Source organism: Eptatretus burgeri, chromosome 5 (assembly GCF_056783735.1).
Source record: "Eptatretus burgeri isolate ZD-2024b chromosome 5, Ebu_testis_v1, whole genome shotgun sequence".
NCBI lineage: Eukaryota > Metazoa > Chordata > Myxini > Myxiniformes > Myxinidae > Eptatretus > Eptatretus burgeri.
Genome location: NC_140965.1, coordinates 61,267,576 through 61,282,575, shown reverse-complemented (window position 1 = coordinate 61,282,575; position 15,000 = coordinate 61,267,576). Strand labels below are relative to the sequence as shown.

General features: G+C 39.0%; 1 protein-coding gene and 1 long non-coding RNA gene across 3 annotated transcripts in view; one reads left to right on the top strand and one right to left on the bottom strand.

Annotated features, from left to right (window-relative positions):
• LOC147026527 (keratin, type 1 cytoskeletal 11-like) overlaps positions 1 to 15,000 on the top strand; it is a 46,332-nt gene that overhangs the window by 25,950 nt on the left and 5,382 nt on the right. For both annotated transcript variants that reach the window (XM_085881988.1, XM_085881987.1), the window contains 3 exons: positions 2,555 to 2,719; positions 6,354 to 6,479; positions 6,599 to 6,819. In XM_085881988.1, coding sequence (XP_085738114.1) covers positions 2,555 to 2,719; positions 6,354 to 6,479; positions 6,599 to 6,819 — 512 coding nt within the window. The remainder of the gene's footprint in view (positions 1 to 2,554; positions 2,720 to 6,353; positions 6,480 to 6,598; positions 6,820 to 15,000) is intronic.
• The window catches only part of LOC147026525 (uncharacterized), a 68,627-nt gene continuing 55,274 nt past the window's right edge, over positions 1,648 to 15,000 (bottom strand). The window contains exons 2-3 of the long non-coding RNA XR_015058385.1: positions 3,705 to 3,857; positions 1,648 to 1,900 (exon numbers count right to left, since the gene is read on the bottom strand). This is a non-coding gene — a long non-coding RNA (uncharacterized LOC147026525). The remainder of the gene's footprint in view (positions 1,901 to 3,704; positions 3,858 to 15,000) is intronic.

Genomic DNA, 15,000 nt, shown 5'->3' with positions numbered 1-15,000 from the left:
TTTGCACCAAAGGTCATAAACCTTGACCTTTGACCTTTAAAGTTCACAAAGGTCAAATTTTCAAAGTTCTGGAAACCAAACCGCCTATATGACGTTATATTGTTCCTGGGATGTTCCAGAGGAAGTTTTGCACCAAAGGTCATAATCCTTGACCTTTGACCTTTAAAGTTCACAATGGTCAAATTTTCAAAGTTCTGGAAATCAAACTGCCTATATGATGTTATATTGTTCCTGGGATGTTCCAGAGGAAGTTTTGCACCAAAGGTCATAATCCTTGACCTTTGACCTTTAAAGTTCACAATGGTCAAATTTTCAAAGTTGTGGGAATCAAACCAGGTTTTCGACCTTCTTCGACGACGTCCCTCCAATAAGCTATAGCACGTATCCTCTTTCCTTATTTTAATGCCCACAACATTGTTTTGTGACTTTAAAGGTTATGCAAAGGTCAAATTTTGAAAGTTGTTGAACGAAACCAGGTTTTTGACATTTTGCAGCTAATAACCTGTCATTAGTACCACATCATGTTGATCATTTTTATAACTTGGTCAAAAATTATCACATTGTCTCATCCTTGACTTCTGAAACAATCTGCATCGTCAAATACCGCAAGTGAACCAGTCGTCTTCAGACTTGTTAATTTTATTATTAATAAATCATTTGTCGATTTCCAACCTGTCCATGTTTGTCCTTTCCTTCCATTGGTCTCACATTGTCTGAACCGAGATAGACTGGGAGGTAATTCCCACAGATTTGACCAAAAATCGTTGGCACGCACCAGCGGTTAAAACGCCAGGCCGCACAAATTAAAATCTCATTCGATAACATTGGTGCTTTGCCGAGGGCGCGCTACCCGCTCAGGTAACCACATGACCTCTAGTTAAATGGAATAAATAGACGGTGGACACTGGAACTTGTGGTTAACTGGGTGGCATTCGTGCTTTTAAAACAACCCACCGTACCACAACGTTAATTGTAAGCGGTGGCCCCACTTCCAGCTCTACCGAGGACAACCGGGGATTAATCCCCGAGTGACAAGCTTGTGTTTCGGTACCAGTGGCCGCAAATAAATATATATATACATATATACATATATATATATATATATATATATATATATATACATATATATATATATATATATATATATATACACATATATATATATATATATATACATATATATATATATACATATATATATATATATACATATATATATATATATATATATATATATATATATATATATATATATATATACATATATACATATAATTGGGGTGGTTGGATGAAACATTTTTTAAACAAAGGAGGTCACAGCCAACCAAAAAAATAACTCGATGTACTCTGCCAATTTAAGTAAAACAAGAGCAAACAATGTCTTAGGTGACATTTCACCCAGCGAGCTTCCTCAGGCCAATTGAGTCATCTTTAAAAAAGTGTATGTATGTATGTATGTATGTGGGTGAGAATGTATAAATATATATATATATATATATATATATATATATATATATATATATATATATATATATATATATATATATATATATATATATATATATATATATATATATGTCAGAATCTGTTGGCTAAACTGTCCTTATATATAGTTTTTTTGAAGACTGTTTAGCCACCAGAGCCTTTTTTTAAATTTAAGTTTTTCTTGGCTGCTGCACGAACTCTATTGTATACCACAGACAGCTTTTTGTGTGGCATTCATTTCCTGTTCATCAGGATGTGTGTAGCGACAACTGATGTGGCACTTGCTTCCTGGTATTCACTGCAGTGATGGTGTCCGATCACGACATAATGACTTGTTGGGTTTCACCAGTTCACTCCAGGGTAGCCTTGATTTGTCTGGTAAAAGCCTTTACTTTCACTTGATGGAGTCAAAGGTCTGAAAGCTCACACAGCAATGTTGCACTGTAAGATTCTTGTGAAAATTAAGGGACCAACAACATGACCCATTTGTAGAAATGACAATATTTTGACATCATCTCTCCTCCCCTCGTAGAGAAATGTCATTATTTTGGCATGTCTTTTGCCATATTTGTCATAAATACTGATATTTATTTCTTCCCTTCACTTTATTATTTTACCCTCCCATCCATCTCTCACTTTGTCTCCTCAGCTCTTTATTTTCATTACTTTCCCTCACTTTTCTCAAATAGGTTTCCCAATTAACCATCCACCAACTCCCTTCTTTCAATGAAAATACGTTTTTTTGGCTGCTAATTGAAATCTTCAACATGAAAAGATATGCAAAAGGCTACATCATTTAACTTAAGTCTGTAAATAAACAGCATCATAAGAATGTAACTGCAATAAATACTGAAGGCAAGAAGTATTAGAATGGCAGGTTCAAATCCATATGCAATGTTAATATTTTTTCATTGTCTTCTAATGCAGTAATTTAGTTGCAAATATATTTTTAAAATATACCAATGATTCCATTTGTCATCTGCACGTAATACGGTATTTGTACAAGTTCTTTCATGAGCCTTAAATCACTGTTGAATAGTAAAGATTTTCATTCATGTGATGCCTCCAGGAGGTGGCAGCTCTGAAGGCCCAGATTGAAAAGAGCAGTATGTCCGTGGAAGTTGACAGTATCCCAGGCATGGACCTGTCCAAGACTATAAGTGAAATTCGAGCACAATATGAAAACATGATTGCCAAGAACCGTGAGGATGCAGAGAACACTTTTCGGAAGCAGGTGCACGAGACACAACTCTGAATATTATGATTTGTTTTTAAAAGGAGGCCACTATCAAGCTGAAGTTTAACTCGAAGCATTGTATTGAAATGTCTTCTGATCTGCAGACATTCCAATATATATTGGAATGTCTGAAGATATGGGACTAAGATACCTTATGATATGGAGCTTTGCGGTGCAAGGAAGGGTCATGATCTTGGTATTTGTATTCAAATATTCAAGTCTGCATGCATATAAATGGTATCTAGTAATGGCCGGTGGGATAAACATGAGGTAGACATCAACTGTTGCCCTATGATGGCTAGCTGTATGTGATATATGGTCGCGATCACTAGCAGTTGTGTGGCGCAATGATAAAGTGAATTTTGTGAATGCCTGCATAATAAAACAAGAGAAAGTAAATGAATATTATTATTAAAGAAGCGCTTGAATATGTTGGACCATGAATTTTTGGACACAAAACGTCCACACGTGTAGTTAGCAAGGCAACTCTGTGTCATGATAAAGGAAGTGTGTCCATTTCAGTTCTGTAGAGTGGAATATTGTATATAATAACTTCTTTAAAGTGGATGTGTACATTATTTATTTAAAGTGTATGTGTGCATAATTTCTTTGAAGTGTACACGTACATAATAACTTCTTTAAAGTGTACACGTACATAATAAATATTTCTCAGGAATTTCCGCGGCTGCCTTGCATCCCGACTAATTAGTTAAGGCTTCTCAACCAAGTCCATTTTCGTTTATTTACTTCTCATAATATGTAAATTACATGTCAATCAATTTGTTTCTAAACCTTGAAAAGTCTGGCGAAAATCGAGTTTTTTTTTTAATGAAAGACCACGATTTTATTTCCTCTGCATTATGAGAACGTACTTTCATTGGGCGGTGTATATTAGACTGCTGCCGTGATTTCTGCAAACAAAGAATGCATTACCTCCTTTGAGTTGTAATCATAATGTACCTTTGTTTCCTCAAAACAGTACCTTTATTTAATGATAGAAGATGCATTGTTCAGTCTTCAAATGTTCGCCGGGGCCCGATGAACCCTCAGAATGATGTGGAGTGAAAAGATGGCAGCGACTTATGGGTGGCTGGAGGGAAAGGCGTGATCTGGCCAATGGGTGGTGCTTGTGACGCTGGAGGAAAGAGGGGAAGGCATGGCCTGTAGACTTGGTGGGGGGCACTTATGACCCACAGACACAAACTTAGCTTTATATATCAGATATATATATATATATATATATATATATATATATATATATATATATATATATATATATATATATATATACAGTATATGTATATATATATATATATATACAGTATATGTATATATAATATCATGGAGAATGATGGTACTCGATATAGAGGGATGATACGGGGAAAAAAGTGGATGCCCATTCAAATGTGTACACAATGATAGGCTTATAAACTACTATAGAGTGAAGTCATAAGCATTTGGAAGCCATACCTTTTATTCTCGAGCGTTCTATGAACCACCGAGTCTTAAAAAGATGCCATAATACATTGCTAAAGTCCCACAATGAGAGATTGCTAAAATGCCAATTTGCACTTCTGCTTCTTCCCCTTTCAAAACAATGTAAAACTGTAGTCCAATGTACCTCAATAAATGCTGAATCCATGATGGTGATTCCAACGTGAGGAAGTTACTTTTTTCTGGGCTGGTGCATGCAACCCAAAATTTAAAAACATATCAAACATTGATCGTTATATTAGGAAAAAAATCGAATGGAAATGTGGACTCAACCAAAACAGACCAGGATTGTGGGTGGGGGGGGGGGAGATGGACAGCACCATTCCAAAAGCAATACATAGCCAAAGCATCCCCCAAATCAACTGAAACAATTATTAAAACAACTAAATGACATAGATGCAGTAAATCCATACCAAAATAACAAAATATATAAAACATTAAACATTTTATTAATTAAAAAAAAACGATAATTGCATCGTTTCGCAAATGGGGTAATCCACGTAGTGGAATGAGCCAAAAGCCAGGATTGAGGGGGGTGGGGTAGAATGTACCATAAGCCAAATTCAATGGCATAGATGGATTTAATCCACACCAAAATAACAAAATATATAAAACATGAAGCATTTTATTACTTACAAAAAAATAGCAGAAGCGAGAAAAAAAAAAACATTAAACAAAAAATGTAAAAACAGAGGGATGAAATCTCAAAAAACAACCAAACAAGGAAGGAATGACACCCATTTTGATACCACAATACGACACCGCAACCCTCTTTTGAATTACCATCACATCTTTTGACGTTGTTCTATCACAACCCCACAAAAAAAGTAAAGCGCAATGGCCAGGGCTGTGGTAACCTCTTGAGAAGATGTGAAATATATTTGCCTCAACATGACAAATTGTTTTACTTTCTACAATGCATTCACATTATTTTATTGAAAATCTGCAAATTGCGACTTTTAAAACACAATGTTTCTGTGCATCTCCTTTCTCACACTGTGATCATGCATCATCTTTATTTTCTCTCTTTTATTCGTCACAAGACATGTTTTATATCCGTTTGGATTACCTCCTAACTTCGTTCCTTTTAGTAATACTGTTGTTGATGGGTACATCCCCTTATTTATTTTCAATCCAAATAATCATTCCAAAGTATATTTTTCATCAAACTTGTCTGTCACAGAATATTCCTTTGGGCTGGCAGGATTCCCTAGGCCCTTGAGGTATGCACACTTGCATCTAAGCAGTCCAGCCTGGGTTTGAATCCTGACCCAGCGATAAATTGTCATCTCAGTGTTTTACAGACAGGGTGATTCATTGATGTGTGTGCCCATCTCTCAGATGGACGTTAAACGTGAAATCCCTCAGATGGACCCCGGTCTGACGGCATTAGTTGCTGGACGTTAAAGATCCCATGGTGTCCTCCATGAAGAGTAGGCGAGATATCACCGACACCATGAACAAATTCAAAATCCCTGCCTTAACTTCATGTGTTGGAGTGGCGAGCCTTCCAGGATTGTAGTCTATAGTAACTACTTTGGCAGCACCAATGCTCTGCATTGGGCATGGTACATGATGATGAATATTCATTTGTCCCCCCTTTTTCTTTCCTCCACATTTGGGTTGAATAGTATCATCACCCTCATTATATTGTATTACGCTCTTCCTTTCAGACATAGGAAGCACATCACCATCTTGTGTTGTCACCATCATGCAGACATACTAATGAGCCTTTTCTCCCTTTCTGCTCTGGCTATTTTTGCACCCCCCCCACCTCTGTCAATCAACAACCCATCATCTCATTAGCTGTTTGCCTGTTTTTTTTTTGTTTTTTTTTAAACTTGTTCACTTGGTTTCCCAAAAACCCATTTTTGGTTTGAAATGACCTTCCCCCCTGGGTCATTCTCCTCTTCCATATAAACTTCAATGTCTCATGTTATTTTATACAAAAGCATATTTGTTTCACCATCAGAAAATGGTTGCACAGGCTTTGGCAAATTTGTATTGTGGGGATGGTCTGTAAGAAGTCGATGATAATGATATGCACACAGGTTTGGCAAGGGGTCAAAATTTTGTCACTACATTTTATAGCCCTTCATCCTATCCTGCAAATAACATTTTGTTTCTTCACTTCTAGGTCGATAGTCATCAAGCAGTGCCGATGCAGGATGACTTAACGACACAGAGCAAAAAGCTTGAACTACAAGAGATGCGCCGTTCGATGCAAGGATTGCAGATGGAGCTGGAAACACTGCACAATGTGGTAAACAGGCGTCGTGACTATTATTTGATGAAATAAATGAACAGACGATGTTCAGTTCAATATGCATTGACTAATTACGAAAAGATTGGAATAATATTTTGCTCATTTTGTTCTTACAGGTGGCGTCTTTGAAGGACAACCTGGCAGACACAGAAAATCACAATGTACGTGAACTCTCTGGATACGCTAGCATTGTCACAAACCTTGAATCAGAATTAGCTTCTATGCATTTGGATATCAACCGACAGCTCAAGGATTACTCTGACCTGCTAAATGTCAAAATGAGATTGGAGCAGGAGATTAACACCTACAGGCGTCTATTGGAAGGAGAAGAGGCATGGTGAGCTGAAACGTTTATGTCGGTTGCTTTTGTTTACTCTCAAAATTACGTCTTTTCAATTGAACACAACTTATTGGTGAAATCCATGGGTTACAAATAAAATTTCGCTTTAGTGTTGAGTCTGCAAAAAAAAATGTTTACAAAATCAAGGCTCATAGAAGAGCTATAACAGTGAACAGAATGGAACAGAACGGAACAACTACAACACTGTGGAAAGTGGGGAAACACACTAATGGCAGGACTGAGGGACACAACCCTTATGTCTCGTGTATCCGTCTGTATGTCCATGTGTGCAAGATGTGTGAGTGTTGCAGTTTCATTCTGAGCCTTAGATCCTGTAAAAACTTAAAAAAGAAAATAGAACAAACAAGAGCGAGAATTGCTTTGCAATACATGTCCCCTACCAGTCCCAATGATGTTCGAGAGATAAAACTTTGTTTGCCTTTAACGCACGCTCGAGCCGAGACTGGAACCAAAATGAAGACGATGACGAAGAAACCCTATAACCCACAGTGTTTGAGTCCATTCGGCAAAATAAAAGGAAAAGCAATTTTCATTTACTGATTATGTTTTGTTGGTGAGAAACCAATAAGGGCAACTACGACAACAAATTGGAGATAAAAATGAGTTTGCTTTAATACACGTTTGAGCCAATACCGGAACCAAAATGAAGAAGAAGAACCACTGTGTTTTGTTCGTTTCCAGGCTTTGCTAATTTCATATTAAAAACAAGAAAAAGAGCAATCAGAGATTGCAGACCCTTGCCAGGACTTTTGTGTGGTGCTTGTGTACTGGTGTGTTGCAAACTTAACAAGCAAAAAGCAAAGATGGAGTCATCAGGAGGAACCTGGATATATTTCCGTTTCAGCTGCTACTCCTTTACCATCAAACCCATCCAGGCACACCCAAGTGAGCCTTATTCAAAAAAAAGAAAAAGAATAAAGAAAATCAAAAAGAACCCAGATCAAAAAATTAAATAATTCTGGCTGCAAGACCATGTGTCTGATCAAGTTGAAATTTAAAACATATATTCTCTATCATGACGAGATCATAATTCTGAAGTTTCACATCAATTGATTAAGCGGTTCAAGAAAGAGAGTATTTTAAAGATTTTCGCTCAATTCAATATGGCTGCCAGACCTTGTGAGTTATGAATTATTCATGAATACCCTGGTATCTCCAAGCCTTGGGGAACATATGTGTGAAGTTTCCCCTTGATCTATCCAGCTGTTCTTGAGAAGAAGATTATTTTTTTATAGGTTTTCAGGTAAATACAATATGGCTGCTAAACTATATGTGACCTATGACATCATATGTGTGAATATTTTGTTCCTCTTGGATAGGCGGTTATACGTGTAACATTTCACCATGATCTGTTCAGCCACTTGAGAGAAGCAGATTTTTGAAGGTAAAAAAAAAACAAAAAAAAAAACATAGCTGTCAAATCAAATGACTGATGATGTCATCAAATTTTACTCTGGAAACCATTTTATCCCAAGATGACCTTCACAAATTTTCATACTGATCAGATAAAGCATTCTACATATACAATTATGACATCACAACAAAGGCATCTATGACATCGTCAAAAAAAATCACACTTATTCCCCATGATCAGCACTTCTCATGTGCCAAGTTTCAATTTTTTCCTTCGTGCAGTGTCAGAGGTAGAGGTCCAAAGCTTTTCCATTTTCTCAACATGGCTGCCACACCACGCAACCGATGACATCATAATTAACAATAAAACATTCTACATGACTAGTCACTCCTATGGTGAAGATTTTGTCTCAATCTGACAAGCGGCTGCGGAGCAAAACACTAAAGTACTGTGCAGACAAACAGAAGCCCTCTACTTTGGTGAAGGTCATAACCCAATGTACATACATGAAGCAAAAACATGCGTATGGCTTACGTGCAATTACAATGCATCGTGGTTATAAATATACCTGGGATTATTCCAATTGTACCGCACCATGGACTAACACCCAGGCCGAAGGCCTGAAGCTTACCGATCTGTGCGACTTCATGCAATGGCAGCTCATGATTTTATTGGGGTGGAGTCAGGCCAGCTCTCCAGCCAATGGGTGTTAAGCAGTGGGATGGAGGCAGGGCAGCTGAACACTGACCCATTTATAATATGTGATATTTTCTAAGTTTAAAAAGGGCATAACTCTGAAAAATTGACGAAACGCCTTGAAACTCGAACTTGTTCTGTAACTTATCACAATAAAGCCATGTACCAAGTTTCAGTTGAATATGTTAAAAGGTATGGGGAAAAAAATCTGCAAAACCACAGGTTGGATAGATGGACGGACAGAGAACAAACCTATAGTCCTCTCTGGTGAAACGGGGAGGGGACTAATAAATGAAAGGTAGGTGGAGAGGGGGAAAAAAATCACAAAATCTGTGAAGGCAGCGATAAGTTTTGGGATGATTAATTATTGCAGAAGATATCATGAAAAGGGATGGAATATGACATGAGAAGGAGATGAGAGGAGAGGAGAGGAGATTAGAGGATCCCATTGGGAGCCACATGTGGGATACAAGAGTAGAGCAAATCAGTAAGCCATGCGTGAAGTTGGCCTTGGATGCATATAAGCAGAGACAACTTTGATATGTGGTCTGCCCAAAAGAGATTGTGGCTGATGTTGAGGCCCAAAATTTTGAGGGTTGAATTTCGTTGAGAGGTTTATCAAGCACATAGATGGGAGGGTTTGCCAGATTGTCCTTTCAGAAAGACCCATCACAGAAGAAACCATAGCCATTGCCACATAAAAGGTGATGATGAAAAGGACAACACATTTCATCACCTACACATCTCAACAGGTGATCCTCCCTCCCACTCCCGAACTTGGGAGGACACTTAACAATTGCACATAATTCCTACATAGTCCCAGATGAATATCACTTGATAGTCAAAATGTCTGACCCGAGCCTTGCATGCTGAGCATCTGCACTATATTGGTAGTATCCTCATTTTTGAATAAGAAGACCAAGGGCTAGAAAGCAGGCTCAGACTGAGAGCAACAACAAAAATATACCAATGTGAGAATTGGGCAAACATCTTCTTTCATTATATAACAAAAAATACATGATGCAAATTAAAGGGTTAATGGTACAAATACAAACACCAAAGGACAAAAATAGTTGCTCATCTAGAAAATATTTTCAGTAAATTTCAGTGAAGTTGCTTTATGCCAAAACAAGATAAATATTTTGACCATGACACCACACTTAAACAAACTGCTGTGGGAATTCTGAGCATTATACACACGAATGTCGTTGTAGGGTGGCAGGTTGACACCAATGAAGTAGTCCTGGTGCTAGGTATTAGCCGAGATGGATTTTATTCTGCAACAAGCAAATGCATTTTGCTGACAGGCATACAAAAGGATAGGGGGGAGAAAAAGAGGGGGTGGGAGAAAGAGGAAAGAGAGGTGTGGGGGAGGGGGAGAGGGGAGGGGGAAGTGAGCAGGTGGAGGGGGAAAGAGAGGAGGGAGGGGAGTGAGGAGGGGTGGGTGGGGGGAGTGAGGAGGGGTAGGTGAGAAAGAAGGGAGGGAGATTGAGGAGGGGTGGAGGGAGGGAAGGCAGCGAGAAGTGAGAGGACGGGAAAGCAGATGTGTGGTGGAACGTTAATTACGATTCATACTGTCACATCAAAATGCTTCTGCGTAAAATAACAGTGAAGATGGAAATAAAGTAATGTCTGAAATCCATTTTCTTCCGGTCATACTATAAATACCGCTAGGAGACCAACACCGCCCAGACATGTACGAAGATAAATGCAGTCCAGAAACAAACACTGCCCAGACACGTCCAGAGACAAACTCCTGTCTGGAAATAAAGACCTCCCGGACGTATACGGAGACAAAGACACATCCGGACATAAACACTGCCCAGACACGTTTGGAGACAAACTCCCGTCCAGAGACAAACTCCAATCCAGAGACAAACTCCCATCCAGATGCGTCCAGAGACAAAGTCCCATCTGGATGCATCCAGAGATAAACTCCCGTCCGGAGACAAGCTCCTGTCTGGAGACAAACTCCTGTCTGGAGACAAACTCCTGTCTGGAGACAAACTCCTGTCTGGTCACATCTGGAGACAAACACTGCCCAGACACATCCGGAGACAAACTCCATCTCCAGTGGTGTAAGTAAAAGCCTTCAGACAGACAAACACCGCCCAGACACATCTGGAGACAATAAACAAATTATATAAACAACATTGCATTATAGACATTTCAGGGAGATGTGCATAAACATTAATCTTATGAATGGAAAACAGTGGAAAAAAAGTTGGCTCTGTAATTTAGAAAACACACCAGTACAACAAACGGCTTGGAAATCGGGTGTTATCAAATATATTTTGATTTCAAAGTCACAAAAAATCATGTACGTCTACTTTGTCGCAGCTACCGACTGTACATCCTGATAGGGACACAAACTGCACCGCTTTCAACTGAACGGTGCTCGACAAGTGGCTTAAGCACTCAAACAATCATTCCAATTAAATGATTGAAAAGGAAGGGTTGGCCAGGCTGTGGCTGCATACCATATAGGATCCCTTTAACTTTAAAGGCAGTCTTCACTGTGCCCACAGCAGTTAAAAAAATTAAATGAATTCGTTCAAATAATGACTTTATCCACAAGAGTTCCCGGTTAACGTAGAACAACCTTGGGGACATCACAAAGTTTAATCACCCATGATATAAACATTGCAGGTAATCCACCACGTTGCCTGCACCATGTGGTACATCAGTTTACAGTCCGTGCAAACGTTATAACTTTATTTTAAAACGTCTGTTCTTCACCAGATTTACTTTGATTTCCTGAAGAGCACCTCACAAAACCTCTGACAATATAGACACAGATCTGGCAGATGCTATGGATAAGCAGTTCCTCTGGGGGACTGGGCACGAGGTCTAGCAGTGAACACGTCAAATCATATAGCTCAATGAAGCTGGTTAATTTTGGCACATTCCAAAAGTTTTTGGCAATTTCACTCCAGATTTCAACACTCATTTCGTCCGGACAATATCTGATCCGGAAAGCCAAAATTTTTTTCGATGATATACTTTAGTCCATGAGATTATGGAAAATTGCACCATACAATGCCTGTAACCGCTCCAAATTCCTAATTTGAAAACCATAGCACTTACAAAAGCGATGTATGCAGCAATATGAAACAATGATGAAGAGGCATTTGATAATGAGTAAGGAAAGTGAAGAAAAAAAACTTTATGGTAAATAAATCGTTGTAGCCTGTTTCAGGTCAAGTCATGGTTGAACAGGCCAAACAACATGGTGGCTTCAGACTCCAGCAAGGTTACTTCGGATACACCTTGAGACTCCATAGAGAGCAGTAACCGAGGATATGCCTGATAAAGGATATAATTAGATAAAGGTGTTAATTATGTTCAAAAGAGGTGTTTTAATTAACCCAAAGGCCCAATTTTCACTCATGCACTTCCTTCAAGGTCCCTTAGTATGCTTGCAAAGTTTCAGGCTGCTTGGTTTCATGATTTTTGAGTTATGGAGGAGACACACTGACACACACACACACACACACACACACACACACACACACACACACACACACACACACACACACACACACACACACACACACACACACACACACACACACACACACACACACACACACACACAAACTTATTAGTATAGATTTTAGACCAAACAAAAGAATGTAAAAATAACCCAAAAGTCAACTTCCAAAAAGTTGTTGCTTCACAGCATCATCAACTAGTGATGGTGATGATCAACCACTGTCTCAATCTCTGGCAGATAATCACCAACACCCCATCAACCCTTCTGATTTACCACTATGAACAGAACAGCAGGGACTGCATTCTGCACAGAGCAGGCAGGATAAGTTGAGCATTAGTTCATTATAATTTAATGGAAGAACTGAACGCAATATAACCTGTCTTTCTGTCAGGTCAGTCTTTTAGGACTGCCACTTGCAGTCTGCCACATGTATCTCAGTGCTACCTGCCACATGAGTGGGTTGTCAGCGACTAAACCAACACCCCTCACAGGCTTTGCTTGTGGGGAAGGTGACGGACACCCTTCTTCTTCTTCTTCTTCTTCTTCTTCTTCTTTCAGCTGCTCCCGTTAGGGGTCGCCACAGCGGATCATCCGTTATGATCCGCATACTGATTTGGCATAGGTTTTACGCCGGATGCCCTGTCAAGACTAAAAACAAGACCTTACAAAGGGTGGATGAGCTCCCTTTGGGAACCAATGGCCATCCAGTATGGAGATGATGTCTCCTAAACACACCCAATGGGGCTAGGAAAATTCATTTTTCTGCCTGGCCTAGTTACCTCCTCCTGCACAGTGGTCCTGTGAAGAGATTTCCTTGCTTTAGGATGAGGTGAAGGTTTTGCCAGTTTTCCCTCTTCTTCTTTTTCTCTGTGTCCCTACACATTTTGTGATATTCAGCCATGTTTAGGACGAATTACAATAAAAAAAAACAGAAAACAAAAAAAACAACAAAATATATCTAAATGGACAAAGCTAAAATAATTGCACAAATGCTCTTCAAAAAGGTTCTCAAAACCCTATTCCTTCAAATACTGCTCATCACATGAAATTCTTCTTAACGGGGCGAACAAGTGCACTTCGTGTGGCTCGTTAAAAAATTGTCATATCAGGTGTTTGTCTTCATGAAATCTGTTATTAAACAGTACATTTACTCATTCACATTCCATCAGTTTTTTTTTCCCCCAGTATAGACATAGATACAGACAATTGTTTCACGTAATAAATACAAATGATACTCCAGGAATTTTGCTATGGATATTCTCCTTCTCGTTAATGAATAAAAAGGTCCCCTGGCACACAGCCGATAAGCAGATTATTGCAGTTAAATGTGTCATTGCAGTTAATTAGTGAAGTCTCCCAACATTGGGAGACACATCGATGTGCAAAGCGTTTATTTGGAAATTTTGCTGCAGGTGTTCTCGGCATTAACCATGGAACTTTATTTTCCAAGTCAGGAGTTTGAGACATATTTACATTGGATAAGCAAATGATGAAAGCAAAGGCTTTCATTTGATGTGAAGTTTCGAAGTTTTCCGGGGGGTGTATAATTAAAAGCCCTCAGGTTATAGTCCAAGAAAGAGTTCCAAGTTTATGAGCTTCATAGAACAAAACGGCCATCTTTGAATGATTTGTTTGTCAATTTAACCTGCAACTGCAATTCTTCGACACTGGTGTATGAGGGGTCGTATATAAAATACATGATGCTTTGGGAGGGAGGGAAGAGGGGGTTGGGGGTTTCCAGGTGTGTCACAGAGCGTCATGGGAGCAGTGGCTTATCTATGGAAAATAACGCCTTTTGCAAGCATTGAAATTGTGCCCCTGTCCAAACATCTGACACCCATCTTTTAGATAACTTTACCATAAAATCAGCTCAAATATACAACCCAAGCTCGTTAATCTTTTAATTAACAAATTATGGCATGACATGAAAATTACAACTGCACCTTCCTTGCTTTCACTGATGCAAATTGGTCTATGATGTGCTCAAAGTCACTTTTTTCAGTTTCTTCTCTTTATACACTCAGCAGAGCAAGATCGCAGAGTCTGCCTTGACCCATGGAGGCTCTCAAATATGAAAGTAATAGTTTTAACTTGCTCAATGATCTCTCACAGCTGGCAATGGAAACTGCGATGGTTAGCATTATCTGAATAGCAATGCGAAGATCGGGAAAGACACTCTCATCTCCATACTGAACAATAAATTCGAGAAGCTCTTCAGGTCTTGATATTTTCAGGTTGGCCGAACTTGATAGCAACATTCTGCAATGCAAAATTTCTTCATATAGCTGCTGTCCATCAACATCAGAGCTGTACAAGTCACCCAAATTTTCGCACTTCTTCTTTAGGTCGTTACTGTTAGTGCCATAACACAGTCCCTCGACATCGAGAAGGAACTCAAACTTGGCGTCAGTGTCATGCAAATGGGTGAACCTTTCATCCATTTCTCTGTGAAGACGATCGAGTGTTCCCTTCATGACTCTTTCCATTTCTTCCTTGGCAGTTAACCCAGCGTCTCTCGAGTGCTCATCAGCCATTTGTTTATTTCATCTCTGACGTCTTTTCAACTTCAATATTCCTTTCTTGCCAGAGACCGAGTCCCGCTCAGTGGTGC